General features: G+C 39.5%; 1 protein-coding gene across 5 annotated transcripts in view; it reads left to right on the forward strand.

The window, feature by feature from the left end:
* The window catches only part of ASAP2 (ArfGAP with SH3 domain, ankyrin repeat and PH domain 2), a 100,234-nt gene that overhangs the window by 51,975 nt on the left and 27,928 nt on the right, over positions 1-20,331 (forward strand). For all 5 annotated transcript variants that reach the window (XM_083607189.1, XM_083607192.1, XM_083607190.1 and 2 more), the window contains exons 8-12: positions 906-981; positions 1,895-1,981; positions 5,702-5,805; positions 6,201-6,270; positions 14,019-14,106. In XM_083607189.1, coding sequence (XP_083463315.1) covers positions 906-981; positions 1,895-1,981; positions 5,702-5,805; positions 6,201-6,270; positions 14,019-14,106 — 425 coding nt within the window. The remainder of the gene's footprint in view (positions 1-905; positions 982-1,894; positions 1,982-5,701; positions 5,806-6,200; positions 6,271-14,018; positions 14,107-20,331) is intronic.

The following is a 20,331-nucleotide window of genomic DNA, read 5'->3' on the forward strand; positions in this document are numbered from 1 at the left end:
ACGGTGTAGACTCTTGGCACAGTTCTCACATCTCACATAAAGGCACAAAAACTGGGTCATATACTGACTTACATGTTAATGAACCCATAGAAACCCAGGAGAATATAATATTGGATGTAAACAACTGTTGTGTGGCCATGATCCAAAGCAGGAGTTTGAATGCGTTTCAGAAAATTGCACACAAGCAGACAGAGATTTCTTTGTGGTTTTGATTGCTGCAGCTCTCTCGGGCAGCAACAACTGAGAGGCAAGCTTGCCTTATTGGGCAGAACAGCAGTGAAAATCCCCAATACATCTGTATGGGCGCTGTTCCTTTACCTGAATTTAAATGACTACTATGGATGACAGCAGGAAACTCCAGAATGAAGTCATGAAGAACGTATTTTTATTTTACGTAAGAGAGAATACTTGTCCCCTTTTATTTTGAAACCCCTTTGTACAATTTCAGTCTTCTTGCTTTTCGTTAAGTTTGGGTTAGTTGGTAAAGTAGTGATGGCAAAATATTGTTGCATCAGATATCGCAACGGGGATATTTTAATCATCCCCTTTCCCCAAAACATCAAATGGCATTTTTCCATTTCCTCATTTGAATTCTGCTCTTGTCATGAAAATCTCTAAGACAAAAATCCCACAGGAGCCCAAGAGATATAGGTCAACTGTCCTCTTCCCTAAGACTATTGAATTTTGCCTGTTCCTTTTGTTTCACAAAAAGGTGTAGATTCCATATCGCAGAGGCGCCTAAAGGAAATGTGTTTTGTGATCAAGTTTTTTTTTACAGATTTTCACATTCAATTAGTGTGTTGCGTGCGCACGCACACACACTGATCAATGCTTTGTCTTTTCCATTCAGGAAATTTCAGGCAAATTAATTTTATACTCCTTTTTATTTTATTTTTCTTCCAAAGCTTTTTTCAGGATGGCCTGAAAGCAGTTGAAAGTTTAAAACCATCGATAGAGAAGCTCTCCACAGATCTCCACACAGTAAGTAACCATATCTCCCTCATATTACCGTATTTTTTGCTCTATAAGACTCACTTTTCCCCTCCTAAAAGGTAAGTGAAAATGTGTGTGCGTCTTATGGAGCGAATGCAGGCTACACAGCTATCCCAGAAGCCAGAACAGCAAAAGGGATTGCTTTCACTGCGTAGCGATCCCTCTTGCTGTTCTGGCTTCTGAGATTCAGAATATTTTTTTTCTTGTTTTCCTCCTCCAAAAACTAGGTGCGTCTTGTGATCTGGTGCGTCTTATAGAGCGAAAAATACGGTACTTATTACATTTGCTTTCCAACTGGAGACTCCAGAGAGTCTCTTAAAATTAATAATAATAAAAAACAAAATAAAGCCACAAAAAGCAGCACACACCTTCACAACTTTTAAAAATTTCAGCGGGGAAAGAGGTGGACCCATAAAGGAACAGTATTCAGGAGAGAGTGGAGAATAGAATGAAAGAAAGAGAAAAGAAACACAACTTTTAAATTATGAGCTCAAAACGGCTATCTTGCAGATGGGCAAGGTTTAGCAAACCTTGAGGAGGACCAGTAGAAAGGGCAATTCTCACCTAATCTAGCAGCAGCCATGTGATGGTATTTTAGCCAGCCAGCCAGCCTGGCTCCCTCCCTCTCCTAGTTCTGTCTTGCAGGGCATTTGGTCTTATTGTATGGCTGTTGTGTGTGTGTGTGTGGGGGGGGAGATTGTCCAGTGGAACCAGAAGCATCTGTGTGATGGTGCCTGAACATGTGAAGGGGAGAGCAGGGCCTTCCTGGCTTTCCCCACTCGCAGGTGTCAGTGGATGTGCTGCTTAAAGGTACAGGAGCATTACCTCTGCATCAAGGTTTGTACTGACAAGTAGAAGCCCTCCCAGTTTATTTCAAGCTTTTGTTGTGTCTTTGCTGCAGATTAAGCAAGTGCAGGATGAAGAAAGAAAGCAATTAATTCAACTTAGGGACATTTTAAAAACCGCACTTCAGGTTGAGCAGAAAGAGGTGAGCATGTAAGGTGATTTAACACACTTTTTTTTTACTAATTTAATGGGAACATTTATAGTTTTAGTGCTTGTATGAATTTGTTCTGGGTTCGAGGTGATCTTGTTAAGGTTTCCGCAAAGCTTCTCTCCACCCCCACCCCCTATTTCTTGCACAAAGGCTTAATTGCTTCCCTTGCACTTGGGTGTTACGGTAGAGAATCTGGAAATGTTTGGCTGGTTTTTTTTTGTTTTTTAAGAAAAAAGAATCTGGGAGAGTTCATGTTTTGTGTCTATGTGATGGCTTTTGGAATAGTTCCCAGAGAGGAATAAAAGTGAAAAACAGATTTTGCCTGAACGTGTCAAATCTATGCAATTTGTTCAAAGACCAGTGCTATACAGGGATGAGGGAACTTGTGACTCTTCAGCTGTTGTTAGACCCCCAACTTGCATCAGCCCCAGCCAGCATGGCCAATGCTCAGGAATGTTGGGAGTTGTAGCCCAACATCTGGAGCATAGCTGTCAACTTTTCCCTTTTCTTGTGAGGAATCCTATTCGGAATAAGGGAATTTCCCTTTAAAAAAAGGGAAACGTTGACAGCTATGATCTGGAGGGCTGCAGCCTCTCCATCCCTATACTATGTGGTGGGTCCTGTATCATACTTGAATAAACTATGTGGACTTTCAGACAAAAAGCACACTTCTTCATGGTCTCAATGCAGTTCCTCCTAAGTGTTCTGTGTCTGTGCAGAGCTTCCTTCTTTGTTTTAAAAGAAATTATATCATCAATAAGATTGTGCATATTTGTGCATGACACCTTCAAAACGGAAAAACCTCTTTCACCCACATTTGCCTCTATTGACAGAGCAGTTTATTTGTTATGAGATACCATCCCCTCCCCAAAGCTGTAACCTGTGGAGCTTTCTTAGAATGTTACATATGATGGATTGAATTCTGTCTTGACATTCAAGTCCATTTGCGGAGGAGACTGGACAGTAGTTATGCGTAGAATTGATGACCAATGAAAACTCACAAAGGGCAGTGGAGAACGAGAAGATTCTGTTGCTAAGGCAGAGGATCATTTCTTACTCAAATTAAGGGCCTTCCGCTCCCACATGTGTATAACCAGAATGATCATAACCACGGAGCAACATCTCTAGACGCAGCCAACCCCTTAGTCACCATGGATTTCCTTCTTTTGGGGTCCACTTAGCAATGCAGTCCACATGCTGCCTTAGAGCCTTCCATTCTTCAGGAAAGATAGTGAGCCCACAGGCTTGAATTCCCTCTCCTGGGCTCCATCACATTCTTGTGGGTTGGAGAGCTTTAAAGCAGCAATTCTCCGGCCCTGAGTTTAACATACCAGCGACTCTCTGCTATTTCCTGTTGCCTGCAATTGGGCCCTGGGGAGCATGAAACCCTTGGTGGCTAGAGGCTGAGTGTTTCCGGGGGTTGTGGCCCAGAGGTCTCCGATTCAGCACATTCATAACCATTAAGTTCAAGTCAACAGGGCTTGAGTCCAGTGTGTCCATAGGCTTTCGCCACTAGTTCTCCCAATTTAGTTGGCCTGTCTCCCTCTTTGAAAGTGTTGAGGGTGGCTGCTTGTAAGTCACACCAGTGATTGGGTTGACTTCTGGGCATAGGCTGCTAAAGAGGCAAGATTACTCAACTGGAATGAAGAACATTTGGCCTCTTCAGTAGTGGAGCTTCAAAGAAATCTGTAGCTGTTTACGCAGCTGTGTGTATATGGCCATATTGGGTTTTTTTTGGCTTATGGTTTTCAATCCTGAGCAGGAGTTTTGGTTGAGACAAAGGGTGGTATTCAGCTAAGTGTTATCCAGAGTAGCCCAATTGAAATTAATGGACTTGATTAAGTTAGGTCCATTAATTTCAGGGGATTTACACTAAGTAAAACTTAGTGAATGTCGTCTAGAATGTACCTAGGGGGACAGTTTCCATTTCTGATTAGGATGAACCACCTTATGCTTCAGAAGCATGGAGTAAAGCATTTAAAACTATATGTCTAATTAGATTCTGTCGTATCTGATGCTGTTAGATTTAAAAGCGTATGCTGAGTGGCTTTCAAGTGCTCTTGGCTGCACATCCCCAGGGTACCCCAATGGTATGCATGAAGCAAGGTCATGGAAAGTCGCTACCCCTAAAATGAATGGAAAATGATTTTTTATGCATAGATAATTTGGATACCTAGTTTTGGGTACATGCACAAAAAAGATACCTTCAGATCTGTGCTATTAGAGCATTAATGTGTCTTAAACCAAGTCAGACTCCCTCTGGTGTACTATCCAATACTGTTTTGTTTTTTGCACTGCAACTGATCTTTTTTTCTTCCTAAAATGCATTTGCCTTTTGTGACCGAAGTCTAGGAGAGTAAGTCCTTTGAATGTTTTTGTAAATGGTACATTGCATGATTGTCATGTGCATTTCAAGTAACTGGTCTTCTTTTCTGAAACATAATCTGTTGGCTTAATTGTTTCATATTTTGCAAATTGTGTGAACATATTTTAGCTATTTAAAGGTGGATAAATTAAATCAAGGCAAAGCACATACACTGAAACTGATCTTAATTCTTTGAGTGCTGGTCCTTCTATAGCCAAAATGGCATCATCCACTCACAAGAGGAAAATATTAGCAGGCATTGGGGGAACACCAAAGTTTGGAATAAAATAAAATAGAATAAGATCTTTCAACGAAAGTCCTTGTGGCAAAAACAGCCTAATGGAAACTGAGCATGCTCAGTGGAATGTTGAATGACTGTTGGGTGGAAATTTGAAAAACAAAACAGGAGGGGGGGGGATGGAATGCAGTGTCTCAAATCCTTAACTGGAGCACTTCACACTGCAATGTTTAGTTGCAGGTCAGGCTAGTTTGAAAATTATTTCCTTTGCTGAAATCCAGTTGCTTGGCTTTTGTCCGTCTGTGAGTCCCTTGGGCTCTCTTGTATTTCGTGTTGTGAAGGATGCCTGAGAGATCTGTTTGTTCATAGATTAATTGACATGTATGTTGTCCCTTTTGAGTATTCATTGTTTTAAATATTCAGATGTATACTTAATTACTCCTTGAGAGTCCATTCTTTTCCCTTGTAAGCAAAAGCTGGCTTATCAGAACATACATTCGCATCAAATTCATAACTGAATTATTGGGAGCCGGTTTTTGCAAAGTGTATGCAGCAAGATCGCAACATAAAAACCTAAGAATTTCTGCTTAATCAAATTGCTAAACGATTGTGCTTTAGTGCAATGAGACGCTGTATTGAGCTAAATTAACGGTTGCAGTAACGCTTGAGTCGCTACCGATTGTATGTGCTATTTAGAAGTCTAGAGGGGTATTCAAAGAAGTTAGCTTTTGCAGGGTAGTCATGATGGGACTGTCAGATCCACAGGATTGCCCCAGCATCATGCTTGCAGTTGAAAACAAATTGTGAATGCTTTGTGACCTGACTTGTGTATCGTACTGACCTGCGCATTAAAGCCTTTGCCAAAAACTTGAGCTGCGAGTCTTGAGGGCCTGGACAACCAGGTATTTTTGACAGTGGCGATGCCTGGATTTTAAGTGGCCCATTTTGCTGCAGAGTGAAAAAAAGAAAAAGTGAAAGTTGCTTATGGATCATTTGTCATCATCCGAGCTGGTTGGGCTGTGAATAATGGGAATGTGATGGAGTTTCGAGCTGGGATTGAAACAGTGGGGGTTTTTTTGGTAACCAATCTACTATTTTTTGCCTTTAGGATTCTCAGCTCCGTCAGAGTACGACTTATAGTTTACATCAACCTCAGGGAAATAAGGAACATGGCACTGAAAGAGATGGCAGCCTCTATAAGAAAAGTGATGGGTGTGTATGCTTTTTCTTTTCTTTTTTTAAGTGATGAGTACAGTGGTACCTCGGGTTACATACGCTTCAGGTTACATACGCTTCAGGTTACAGACTCCGCTAACCCAGAAATAGTACCTCGGTTAAGAACTTTGCTTCAGGATGAGAACAGAAATCGTGATCCGGCGGCGCGGCAGCAGCGGTAGGCCCCATTAGCTAAAGTGGTGCTTCAGGTTAAGAACAGTTTCAGGTTAAGAACGGACCTCCGGAACGAATTAAGTACTTAACCCGAGGTACCACTGTATGTAGCTTTGAAAGAAAAGTTAGAAAAAGAGCTTGGCAGTCTTTTGCAACAATACGAGTCATACCAAAATTTAGATCTCCTTCTCTCTCTCTTTTTTTAAAAAAATAAACAGAATCAGAAAAGTGTGGCAGAAGAGGAAGTGCACGGTTAAAAATGGTTTCCTTACAATTTCCCATGGTACAGTAAGTATTTGTTTATAGTACTCTATGCACACAGCCTGTTGCTAATAGGGGGGGAAAGCCAAATTAGGCTGCCTCTGTATTTATAGTTACAGTATCAGCCAGATTCCTTAACGGAGCATGTTCATTGAGATCACTTAACTTTTCAAAAAAGCAACAACTTGGCCAAATTGCTATGAGAATTAAATACACGCCCACTCGTTTGTTACTGTGCCTGATGATGGGTTATGAAAACAACCAAATGTTTTACTATGTTGTTAAAAATAACGAGCTCTTGTTCTGGGCAGATGGATGAGGAAAGTATAAGTGATATGCTCTGAAAAATAATCTGCTATTGTGGCATCATGTTTGTAGGAGGAATCCTTTTAAGTGTAGAGTTCCTGTTGTTTTTAAAGTAAGTGATTGGGTCTAGAGACACAGGGAGCTGCTTAATACTGAGTCAGACCATTGGGCCATATTTTCTAACCAGACTGACGGTGGCTTTCCGGGGTTTGGGGCAGGATCTCTCCCAGCCCTATTTAGCGATTGAACCTTGGGACCTTTTGCATGCAAAGCAGATTCTTTGCTACTGACCTGTGACCCTTACCCATCTCAGCTAGAATGAAAGCTGTTAATTCGAACTTTCTAGGCCAGTGTTAGGATGGGATGTATTTTTTATTATTATTATTTTGCCATGTAATCTTTAAATCAGTTGAGGAAACAAAATAAAATCTAATCTTGTTGCCTGGATATATTATGCTAAACCACAGTGCTTTTCCACAGTTAAATATTCCATGAACAATCATGCAGATAAATAGATCGTTTATACTACCTAGAAGGTTTGTTATTTTATTTTATTTTATTTTATTCATTAATTAAATTTATAAACCATCCCTTCCATCACAAGATCTCGAGGCGGTTCACAGAATAGGCTTAAGACGAAAAGTCAGGTAATGCCACCCAGAATATCGCCCGGCTACGAGTGTGAAGGCCGCTCCCTGCAAGGCCCTTTCCACCTGGCCTAGGGGGCAGGGCCTACACTCACCAGCCCTACTGAAGAGGCTCCTCATGAGGCCGGAGGAACATCGCCTGGCTATTGTTTTATTGATTTATTGATTTAATATGCTGTACACCGCTTTGAGATTTTTATTAAAAATATAAAGCGGTATAGAAATTGAAAAAATAAAATAATAAATAATATGCCTTTTGCACTATAGAATTTGTATCTGCTTAAGGTACCAGTTTTAAATAAAACAAAAAACCTGTTTGGCTTTTTCTGTACACCTCTAAGGATGTTAAGAAGGTCATTTAACTGAAAACGTGTCGTAAGCATTTGCTGGGCAGACGGGTTACATAAGAAGCTAAGAAGGGCCTTGTTGGATCAGACCAATGGCCCCATCTGGTCTAGCATCTTAGAATCATAGAATTGTAGAGTTGGATGGGACCGTGATGGTCATCTAGTCCAACCCTCTGCAATGCATGAATTTTTTTGTCCTAACATGTGGCTTGAATCTTGTTCTCACCATGGCCAGCCAGATACCTCTGGGGAGCCCACGAACAGGACATGCATACAACAGCCCTCTCCTCTGTTTGCCTTCCAGCCACTGATATTCAGAGGCATTCTTCCTCTTAACACTGGTGATAATACCTAGCCACTGTGAATAGCAGCCGTTAAGAAATATTATTCATTCATTCATTTATCTAATGTCATTTTGAAACTGCCCATTCCTCAGCGTGGCATGGAAAACTAATATCTGTGCTGTGTGACTGTCTAAATATTCATAGTCTGTATAATAATAGATTCATCGCGTGACCTACTGTGTAATATTTGTAATGCTTGGCCTCAAAAGACATACGTTTTAGCCCCCATTTCTTCTTCCACGTAGAAATGCAACCAACAGTGTGTGTGTGAGACAGAAGGTCATGGAATTAGATTTTATGATGCTTGTATTATTATGTTCAGTTATCATTTAGACAATGTTGTTTAAAGAACAGCTGTTTTGTTTTTCCAAAAAAAAAACCAGAATAAGAGATATATATTTAAAACTTTTTAATTTAAAAAAAGTATTTAATTTTTTTAAACTATTCTTTTTTTCACAACCCTGCTTGATACCTAAAATGGGAAAGAAGCAGTGAAAGACGATTATTTTCCTGTTTTCTCTTTGCCTTTAACATTTCTGCACAGCTGTACTTTGCCATATGTCCTCTTTTTAACGGTTAGAGTCATCATAGCGATCCATAGTTAAAAGTAGAAGTCTTCTTTTTTTGCTCTTCAAAATATGGCAACCCTGCTTTCTATCTTTTCCAAGACAGTTACCTCTCTATACTTTCCCCCTTTTTTCTCATTTCATACTGGCTTATTTCAGATGAGCTTCAAACCATATCTTGGGGGGGGGGGTATGAACAAACTTACTTCTTAACACATTCTCATTTCCTTCCCCTTGCACATGGCTTTGCTGACATCAGTTTCCTGTTTATCACTAACCATTGCTTGCCGTAAATTCCAAATTGGCAAACTATAATTAGCACTTGTTCTCCCAGCCAGAATCAACTCTGCCGCTTCAAATGATGGTTTCTAATTCTGTTTTTGAAGCATGTGTTAGCTTGCTAATTTGGGCGTAGCGACAAGCTGAGGTTTGTGTTTCACAGGAAACTGTAGAGAGCGCCACACGTAAAAAGGGGAGGGGGGGAACATGCGAAACTGCAGTTTGGTTTCCAAACCATGGTGTGAGTGTGAAGGTTTATCTTATTCGAGCCACTGACTTTTCAAAACTGCTTTACCTAGGACTTATTTCCAATACTTCCAATACAGCACAACCCTACGCATGTCCACCTTGAAAAAGTCTCACTGAGTTTAAGTTGCAGCCTTATTCAGCTTCTGTATAGGAAACTAAATATGGATATGGTTTTTTCATATTATTTTTACACAATAACATTTTCTGTATAAAATAGTTGTTGCAGGTGAAGTGGCCCCCAATTTCCAGCACTAGATGGATTTTAAATATGTTTTGCAAAGTAAAAACTAAAAGTTTGGGGTTGCAGTCCAAATTCCGGGTTGGTTTTTTGAAAATCTCATGTGCCAGAGTGGATACAGTTTGTTCAAACGTGGATGGGGTTGATAGACGGACTGTCTTTTGATCTGATTGTAAATACTTTTCTCCCAAGATTTAAATTAATTCTTCTTTCTTTCACTGTTTGTAATTTTAATTGTATTAGGGCCTTCTATGCTTTTCTGGGAGTACCATCTTTACAGCAGGAATGGAAATAATTTATATGCTATGCACATAGTTGATAATTCTCCTTGGACACTGCTAGAAGTGACTTCTTTGTTGGTTATGGCCCCGAGTTTGTGCAGACTTTTTTGTCTGGTGAAATAGATAGTCTCAAAATACAGACTTCGTGTAGTTGGCTTACAATACGCATAGGTACTAAAGAAGCAACACTTGTCTTCTCTTGTGTTTTTACCAGCTGAGAAATATTGGCTGTTGCCTTCTAGCAAGCAGGAATGAAGATCAACACGATTTAAATTTATTGTTCTCTATCAGTAAGAACAATTTAGCAGTTCAACATATTTTCATCTTTGCAACCCACCCTATTGTCACTTGGGACATTCTACCACACATTTGCCAGCTGTGTGGCTCTCAAGTTTAAAAAGCCCTTTTTTCCAGTATCCAATCAGGACAGCTAACCAGATGCAGAAATTCTGGTACTTGCAAAATCTGCACTTTTCTCAGATACTACATGCTTGATGCATTTCAGGGATTGAGGTTACTTTGCCTTAATGCATATTAAGAATCATCAGAATGGCTGCATGCCCTGAATTTCTTCCTTGGACATGTGCCTGTGGCTCCTTTCCCTCTCAGGACAGTCCTCTGACAGACTGACTAGATTGGCTCTTTTTATGGTTTTCAGTCCCCATCTGCCTTTTGCTGTGGCCCGCAGAACTGTTGAAACTTATTCTTCCTCTTTGGCATTTTGGTGTGGTCGTTCACACTAAAGGCATCATTCCTTGTTTTCTGCTGTGTTTTGTTGGGTCACCTGCCATTGTTGCTGTCTTAAGGCCTTCCAAATGTTATTCCCCACGTCTGGTAGGCCTTGCCTTTAATGCCAGATATATATCAGTACGTGCCTGGCTACTGTGTAGTGGGTAAAAAGGAACACACATGCGGAGAACCACTCCATTAGTATGACCATAGTTGGTCTGAGATTGTGCACTAGGTCATCAAATTAGCTCCTGTTCTGAGTTACACTGGCTCTTGAACTGATCTTGGTCTGGGGCAGTTCCATTTTTTTCTGACCTTTCACGTTCTCTAAGGTGTGCATTGTGCCTCCCAGTTCCCATGTTGTAGAAAGGAAGATTGCCCTTTTTCTTCCTCCTGCAAGAACATTAGATGAGCATTCCTCTATTCATGTGCGCTTTAGCTCTGGTGCAATTATGTTGATCTAGTTATGTGGGATAGCCTTGTTTTTGCTATCCTTAACTTGGGTCATCCTTTCACCCCAAATTACGTTGCCTTTCAAAACTTAAGTGATTTTGTGCTATAAATGCCACCCACCTTAACCCTCACTCACATTAACACTCCACCCCGGCTACTTCTAACATACAGATTCTGGTATTTTTTCTTGTCTCTGTCAGTTATTGCTACACATCTTCCTTTTCAAATACCAAAGCTGTAGATGGATTCTGAAGTTTACCTTTGTTTTTAAAAAGAGAGTAAGGTTGATCCAGTGGATCAGATAGGAAGTTTCCATTCTCCAGAATCTAAAGGAAGAAATGCCAGGCCAAAGAATATTTTACATGCACCAACTTCCCTGTTTGCTGTGCCAACATTATAATGTCATTGTAGTGTAATGTTATGGTGCAACGCTGAATTCAGCAGTTAGTCTCCACAGTCCTAATCTCTTGACCTGCTGTTTTCAGCAAAACCCTTCAGGTCAAGTTTCTAATTAAATGCAATGGAAACCCTGGCCAAATGCGTTTCCTAGTCATTTAAATTGTCCTTTGTTGTGGTGGTGGTTGTGGTTAAAAATGGAAAATAAAACGGTAATTGTTTGTTTTCTTCTCGGTTACGCCTGCCCTGTTTTAATTAGTTTCTTCTTTTATTTCTCTAGAGAAACATTCAATTATCTTTCGCTTCACAAAGAGACATGGGGCTAATTTTCACTTTGTTGTGTTTTGTCGGTGTAAATATATTCACACTGGGCTTTGTGTAGACTAGGCTCTGTCCACACGACAGCATTCATGGGTACTTGGGCTGCTGTTTCCGTGCGTGCATTTGTGCATCTCCATCCACACGCAACTGCTTTCAATTTTATGCCTCTGAAATGTAGCTTGATGTCCTGTCTGCACTTGTAGCTGGTGCTTGAATGGGATGTCTTCACTCTCTGTCTTGCTGCCCACTTCCTTCAATTAGTGCTTCCTCTCCAGCTGTTATGATAAAGATAATGGGGATTATAATTGTTTTTGTTATTAAATTTAAAAAAGTTGAGTGGAAAATAAGGTGATATTTAAAAAGGAATGTTAAGAGATTAGGATTTGCTGAATTAACAAATTGAACTAGAGAACAGGAAGGGGAGGTATGAGGAAGTCAAAGAAACATGTGACTGAAAAACTGTTATTGAAACTGAATTGTTTTTAATATTTTTCTTTTTCTTTTTCTTTTTGTCTTTATATAAAATTGGAAAATTTAATAAATATTCATTTTAAAAAAAAAATTCCTACCACCACCACCAAAAAAAACCAAAAAACAATTAGTGCTTCCTCACTCACTGTAAGTTCTCGAAACCTGAGGTCCATTGTGAACATGCATGCTATTTGCTTAGCTGCAGGTGCCCACTTTCCAATTTTTATTTTTGTAATACAAGTTTTCCAATATGCCAGGTTTGTGCAAATCAGTCGTAAAAAAATAAATTTAAAATACAGGTGTGGTGCTCTAAGCAAGGAAATCTGACGGTTCCCCTGTAGGCATGAAAACAGCTGTTTACCTGTGCCATGCACCTTTAAAATGCTTTTTTAAAAAATACAGGTTTTCTAATATATTAAATTTGCTCAAAAGAGATGTAAAAAAACGTGTGTCGCTCCAAGCCAGGCAAAGAAAGATTGGGAATCATTTTCATTTAAGCCCCTGTATTGGGAAGTTTTTAATGCTTGATGTTTTGCTATGTTTTTATATATGCTGTACCTCCTCCTCCTCCTCTTTCCTTCTTTTCCTCCTTGTTTTCTTTCCTGCCTCCTGTACCTGCAAGGGCAAATGTCATTTTTATTTTTAATGCAGCTGGTTATGCAAGAGTAATTCCAGGCAGAAGAGTTGTTTTAATAACAATAATAATACAAATGTGCCTTTAGGAACGGGAGGTGGTGACAGACCACACCCAGTGAAACATTATCACACTTAAAAAAGAAGTCCACCCACACAATGCAATTCAGTGCATCTGCAGTTGGATAACATGCCATTTTTATATTGTATATTCTTCTTTTACTGGATTATCTGTGGCCTGGGGAAGTACCAGTTGCTGCAAAAAATCGAGACACAAGCAGCTTCAAATCCATGTTACACTCCAGTGTTGATGAGCCCTAAATGTTTTTGCTCCCATGCCTTAACCATATGTAAAATCTGAATGCAATCGTTTGGTGTAAACTAGCCCATAATGTTCTCATAAACCAGTCATGATGAAAAGATGTATTCTTAGGAAGAGGAATCCACCATAGCCTTGTTTTTGCAAATATTTACTCGCACCATAGTTGTCAAGAGTTGAACACATGCAAAAATATATATCTCTGTTTGCCTTTACTGTTTATGAAACGTGCCACTAATATTCTTGTGTAATGTCCGACTGCAATAGTCAGTATGAGTTTTTCTTCACGCTGCATCTCTTGGAACTGCTTTGTCTTATGTTTTTATGGTAAATATTTGCATGTAATGTTAACTGTGTCAATAACGCTTAATGGTTTATTTGTCTCTAGTGCCTACTATAACAAGTCGGAGAGCCCAATGTTACCTTGTCCTTTGGATCCTTTACAAGAGTTCAGATCATTTTAACTTAGTCTAATGCACCTTTATTACTAAAGTAGATGCTTCCTGTGTCGGCCAAGTGTTGCAGCAGGAGGATGTGCTCATGAGTAAATTATAGCGCTCACACAATTATTTCATAAAGCATAAATGGCAGTGGTGTGAGTTGTACCCGTTGACTATATTTCTGAATGGAACTTTAGAACTGAAGTAAATTTATCCAGCCATTCTTGACCTGCTTCCCAAGGCTCATATCTTTCTGAGGTGTAGACGCATCTTAATATTGTACAGTGGTACCTTGGTTTACAACCATAAAACGTTCCGGAGGTCCAGTTGTAAACCAAAACAGGTTGTAACCCATGGTGCGCTTTCGCCAATGGGGCCTCCCATAAGAAATTGGTTGTAATCCGAAAAAAAGGGACACACACTTCTGGGTTTGACATGGTTGTAATCCAAAATGGCTGTAATCCAAAGCGGTTGCAAACCAAGGTACCACTGTAATACAGGAAGTAGCAATTTGCCCCGTTCCTTACAGTTCATATTGCTGTGAACTTGCCCTAGATCTAATCATTTCCACTTCCTGTAGTTTATTCAAAAGAACTGGATATCTGCCTATTTTGGTAATTTCCATGGGCATATCTTGGGTGTCTTGTATGCAGGAGGATTCTCCCTTTAGAAATCCATGATAACAGGAAAGTCTTTATTCTTTATGCATTTTTACTAAGGGATATTCCTTTTTGTTTTGTTTTCTTCTTTAATCAGGCAAACCGGCCTCCTGCAAAGCTCAATCTGTTAACTTGCCAAGTGAAAACAAACCCAGAAGAGAAAAAATGTTTTGACCTCATATCACGTAGGTTTGTTGTAGGTACTTTCTATTAGTTAGTTCTAAAAATCTCCATATTGTTTCAAGGGGAAAAACAAGTTAATGGTGAGATTCCAAAATTCAGTCTGATACATTTGGAATATGTTACTATCAGAGCTTGCTTTGTTTGAACATTTTTGCCTTTCATATATTTCACATATCATTCTTATATGTTTGTCAGTATAAACTATTCGTTTATATGTCTCAGTTTTTGTTGCTGTATTAGCCATCATTGGGTGCCCTATTCAGGTTATTTTAGGTATACTTTCCTGATTTCTCTGCAGAACCAAATCTCAAAATCAGTCATGAAGCCTGTATAGAATATATTGTTGAAATATTATCAGAAAGGTCATGTAATTATAAATAACTAATGTCTAACAACAATTCCTTTTCTTGATCATGGGGGTTTCTTCTTTCAGAACCGGGAATTTTGTAGCAACTTATACATATAATAGGTTTTTTATATTCTTTATTGAAAGATAAAAAGATATATAAGTCAAGATCATACTGTGCAAACAGGGGTATGTGTGTGCCATTCTCTTCCTCACACCTTCCTCTCTTGAATATGCCAACATTCTGCCTCCACTTTCTTTGATACAGATGTTCTTTTCTTTCATTTTCTTCTAGATGCAAAATTAGCACTGTTCTTTCAGTATAGGCCACTTGTTCCTTGAGCCAGCTACAACATTTAGCCATTCATTCTTCTGTTTACGGTCTGCCCCTTTTTCTATAGATTCACCAAATCTGGCTTTCTAGTTAGGAACATGCTCTGATCCTTGCAGCTCCCCAAATGGCTAATATCCCCAGGTCATACTACACCTTCTGCCCATTTAAGATTTTGGGATCAAAATGGCTGCCTTTCTCTTGAGGAATCTTTCTGGAGTTGATCACGTGCATGATAAATCCCATACTTCTAACAGTGTCATACTTCTGACATTCCTCGTCCTTCATTTAGTTCTAGGGGGTTTCCTTTTTTTGCTCACTGACCACCAAATTGTTATGTTGCAGCCAATCTTATTGCATATGTTCTGGAGAACCTTTCTATACTTCATATCTCCCAAAGCAATGGGTGGGGGACCTCCAGATGTTGGACTGCAACTCCCATCAGCCCTGTTAGCCATGCTGGATGAGGTTGATATGGTCCAACAACATATGGAAGGCCAATGATTTCCTAAGGCATCTTTTCTCTACATATTTTTTTACAATTACGCCGTCCTAAGCTTCTCATGTTGATAGCTGTGCCAAGTTATATAGTTCATAACTGGGGCTTGAATCCCTATGTCCAAGAGGGAGAGGGGAGATGCTCCCACTCAGATGTGGCTACTGGAGTTTCCTTTTTCTCCAGTCCCCCTGCGTCTCCCCACAAGCTGCTCTTGAGAGTCTCCTGACCTTCTCAAACCACTTCTCAGAGGCCGCCAGCCCAGGTGGGTGGGGAAGAACCTGCATGACAGGCTATAGCAGGGTCTTTAGATCCAAGCCATCTCTCTCTCTCTTTACAAAGCCAAACTTTCTAAGCAAATTAGTTTGCAAATACAACTTTGCTGCCAACGTAGAATTCCAAACGTTTTAACTGGATGCAACACGGGAATCACGGCTGTTTGGTCATGCCTATCAGCTTGTCCGTGTGATTGCTTCTCTTCAGTTGTTACTAGAAAGGCGTGACACACAAACACAAAGCAATGGCTTCTGTGCTGTCCTGGTAGTGTATGAGTCAGGCCTCAGTGCTGGTCCATAGCAAACACACTGTTTTTAATCCAGCACTCTACACAGAGAGACATAAGCAACTGCATGGACTTGAGGTTTCTGGAGAAGTGGAAATATGTAGGCACTTCCAGCCAGTAGAGGCTCAGCTTGAGCCAACAGGTGTGACATACGCTATGATGCAATCCTCTGAGATGTAGCCATAAGACTGTACAAGTCTTTTATAATAGCTTTCAGAGGTCTGCTTAGTTGTTTCAAAGGTCTCCTTTAATGTGAGAGAGCAACCTTGGGAAATGTTTGAAAATTCTTTCCAATTTCACGTGCTGTGGACTTGTGGTTGCACTAAATTGAGGCATTTTTTATCATCATGTTTGGCTTGACATTTTTTAATTGGCAGGTGTTTCCACCCCCCTCCAAACAACACCATGGAAATAAAAATCAAATGTTACAAAGCAAAGTGGCAAAGAAAAAAAAACACCCAAGTGAAAAGCAGGCAAGGGCGCTATCAGGGTTCTAGAAAGTAAAATAAAACACAGCTCCTTGTATTGCCATGGTTGGAAGGTGGAGGAAAAAACTGCTGGAAGTGAGTCAGGAGGAACTTGTGCTGTAAAATAAAAATAAAGTCCTTACTAGCTCAGGTTCATCAATCCCAGCATCCTGTTTCCAACAGTGGACAGCAAAATGCTTTCAGGAAGCCCGCAATAATGCATGTCATTATTTTGAGCATTTTTTTTTTTAAATGGAAGACTTCCCCCATCTGGGCAAGAGCACTCACATTCCAGATATATTAGGGAAATAGGATGGATGGAAAATAGTTACACAACCAACAGTTGCTGATGGTGTCATTGTATTAACCCCTGCATTTCTAAACTAGTTCTGAGCAAACATTCGCAATAACTTTTCTGTTGGTGGTCTTTGGTCTGATCAAATAAGCAACCATAGCAGCAGGGAAGTTATACGTGAGCCTGCCGCTTAATCCTACTTGCATCATCTGCATATATGGGTGATTTTAACCCCGGGCAATGTATTGCCCAGTTAATTTAACTGCAGTAACAACCACCAGTATCTGGTACATGAGTTTCATTTTTTTTTTTTTTTTTTTATAATATATTTATTAAAGTTTTCAAATAAAGCATATATTAGATAAGCACTTATCATTGTCCATTTAACATCTCTCAATTGTTACATGGGACTCCCCCACACCTCCCGCATACACTTACATCATTATTAAATTAATTTCAAACAAATTATCATTTAACTCATCTTAATTAATAATCTTAATTTGGTTTGACATATAATTCAGCCTTAAATCTAATTTAATGGTAGACAATTGTCTGCACTGGCATCCGATTCAGCACTCAGCCAAGTTACAATATTTTTGTAAATAAATCTTAAATTTCCTCCAGTCTTCTTCCATCCTTTCTTCTCCCTGGTCTCGAATTCTGCCGGTCATCTCGGCTAATTGCATATAGTCCATCAGTTGCATCTGCCATTCTTCCACAGTGGGTAGCTCCTGAGTTTTCCAATTCTTGGCAATTAATATTCTTGCTGCTGTTGTTGCGTACAAAAAGAATGTTCTGTCCTCTTTTAACACACTCTGGCCGACAATACCCAGGAGAAAGGCCTCTGATTTCTTAGTAAAGGTGTATTTAAACACCTTTTTTAATTCATTATATATCTTCTCCCAAAAGGCCTTCACTCTAGGGCAGGTCCACCAGAGGTGAAAAAATGTTCCTTCATTTTCCTTACATTTCCAACATTTGCTATCAGACGAATGGTATATTTTAGCCAGTTTAACAGGGGTCATGTACCATCTATACATCATTTTCATCACATTTTCCTTCAACGCATTACATGCAGTGAAGTTCAGCCCAGAGGTCCACAACCTTTCCCAATCTTCAAACATAATATTATACCCAATATCCTGCGCCCATTTTATCATTGTTGATTTTACCATTTCGTCATGTGTGTTCCATTTCAGCAGCAAGTTATACATTCTTGAAAGTACCTTAGTCTTAGGTTCTAACAGTTCAGTTTCTAACTTTGACTTTTCCACTTGGAATCCTAGCTTTTTGTCATTTTTAAACACTTCTTTAATCTGAGCATAGTGTAACCAGTCTCGCACTTTATCTCTCATCTTTTCTAAACTCTGCAATTTCCAGTTGTCACCATCCTTTTCTATTATCTCCCAATATTTTGGCCAGTTGGCCTCCATATTGGCTCTTTTCCGAGCCTTAGCCTCCAGGGGCGACAGCCACCTCGGAGTTTTATTCTCCAGTAAGTCTTTATATTTTGTCCAGACATTAAAAACTGATTTTCTGACAATATGGTTCTTGAAGGCCTTATTTATCTTAGCTTTATCATACCATAAATATGCATGCCATCCAAACGCATTATTAAAACCTTCCAAATCCAAGACATCCGTATCTTCAAGAAGTAACCAATCTTTTAACCAGCAGAAAGCTGCAGCTTCATAATACAACTTTAAATCTGGCAGGGCAAAGCCCCCTCTTTCTTTCGCATCTGTTAATATTTTAAATTTGATTCTGGGCTTTTTGCCCTGCCAGACAAATTTAGAAATATCTTTCTGCCACTTCCGGAAGCACTCTGTCTTGTCTACAATCTGCAGTGTCTGAAACAAAAATAACATTTTTGGCAATACATTCATCTTGATGGCAGCTATTCGGCCTAACAAAGAAAGTTTTAGTCTTGACCAACTATCCAAGTCTCTCTTAATCTCTGACCAACATTTTTCATAATTATCTTTAAATAAACTCAGATTTTTTGCTGTTATGTTTACCCCTAGGTATTTAACTTTTTTAACCACATTTAGTTCTGTCTCTTTCTGAAGCTGTTCCAACTCAATATCTGTCATGTTTTTCCCCAAAACTTTAGTTTTTTGCTTATTTAACTTAAATCCTGCCACTCGACCAAAGTTTTGAATCAGTTGTAGTACTCTTTTCAAACTAGACTCCGGCTCCTGTAATGTCAGAACTAGGTCATCTGCAAAAGCTTTAAGTTTATATTGTTTCGCTCCGACCTGAATCCCTTCCACCAACCGGTCCCCCCTAATCATATTCAGGAGCACTTCCAGAACCGAAATAAACAGTAATGGGGAAATCGGGCAGCCTTGTCGTGTACCTTTTTCAATTTTAAACTCTTCTGTAACCACATTGTTAACTATCAGTTTAGCCTTTTGTTCTGAATATATTGCCTCAATCCCGTTCTCAAACCCCCGTCCCACTCCCATTTCTTTTAAATTCCCCTTCATAAATTTCCAAGAAATGTTGTCAAAGGCTTTCTCCGCGTCTATAAAAATTAAAACTGCTTTAGTGTTTATGTTTGTTTGTAAAAGTTCCAATATGTCTATGATGTTCCTTGTGTTAGTAAACATATGTCTGCCCGGGAGAAAGCCTGCCTGGTCTTTATGGATTATCTCACTTAAAACTTTCTTAAATCTTCGTGCCAAAACATCTGCAAATATTTTGTAATCCACATTTAAAAGGGAGATGGGACGGTAATTCTTGAGTTGTGTCTTTTCAGTTTCTGACTTTGGAATCAATGTGATAAATGCTTCTTTCCACGATTCAGGCGCCTTCTTCCCCTCCATTATTTCATTACTGACCTCCAACAAAGGTTGTATCAAATAATCCTTCAATGTCTTATAGTAGTTAGAGGTCAGTCCATCTGGCCCTGGTGATTTGCCCTGTTTCAAACTCAGGATGGCCTGTTCAATCTCTTGTCGTGTTATTTTGCCATTTAAAATTGTTCTATTTTCTTCTGACAGCTTTGCTAATCCATTTCTCTCCAAAAATTGTGTAATCTCTATTTCATCTTGTGGCCCTTGAGTATATAACTTTTTAAAATACCTCTGGAAGCACTTTCTAATCTCTCCCGGATTCTGAATGTTCCTTCCTTCAACCTCTAAGTTTGTTACTGTATTTAATCTTTGTCTCCTTTTCAACTGCCAAGCTAGCAGTTTCCCACATTTATTTGCCGATTCAAAAGTTTTTTGTTTCATTGTTTTAATCTTCCATTCTATTTCCTGATTTATCAGCTTGGAATATTGCGCCTGATAAAGTTTGATTTCTCTCAGAATCGGTTGGGACTTCGGGTTAGATCTTAACTTCTTCTCCAACTCTTTGATACTTTCCAGAATTTTATCTTTCTTTTCATTTTGCAGTCTTTTCTTTAAGGAATTCTGTTGAATCAAGAACCCTCTCATCACAGCTTTACTTGCATCCCAGATAGTTCTTTTTTCCACCGTAGTGTTCAAATTAATCTCAAAATAGTCCTTTAAGGTTTTTTGGGCCTTCTTTACAATTCTTTGATCTCTAAACAGGCCATCATTCATCTTCCATCTAAAGGAGCCGATTGGGATCAATGTCATATCCATTCTCAAGGCGTTATGGTCGGAGCATGTTTTGGGGCAGATTTCCACCTTCCTCACCTTAGGTGCCAGACTTCTAGTTATCCATATTTGGTCGATTCGTGTCCAAGTCAGTTGAGCTT

Source organism: Podarcis filfolensis (assembly GCF_964270895.1).
Source record: "Podarcis filfolensis genome assembly, chromosome: 3".
NCBI classification, from domain to species: Eukaryota; Metazoa; Chordata; class Lepidosauria; order Squamata; family Lacertidae; genus Podarcis; species Podarcis filfolensis.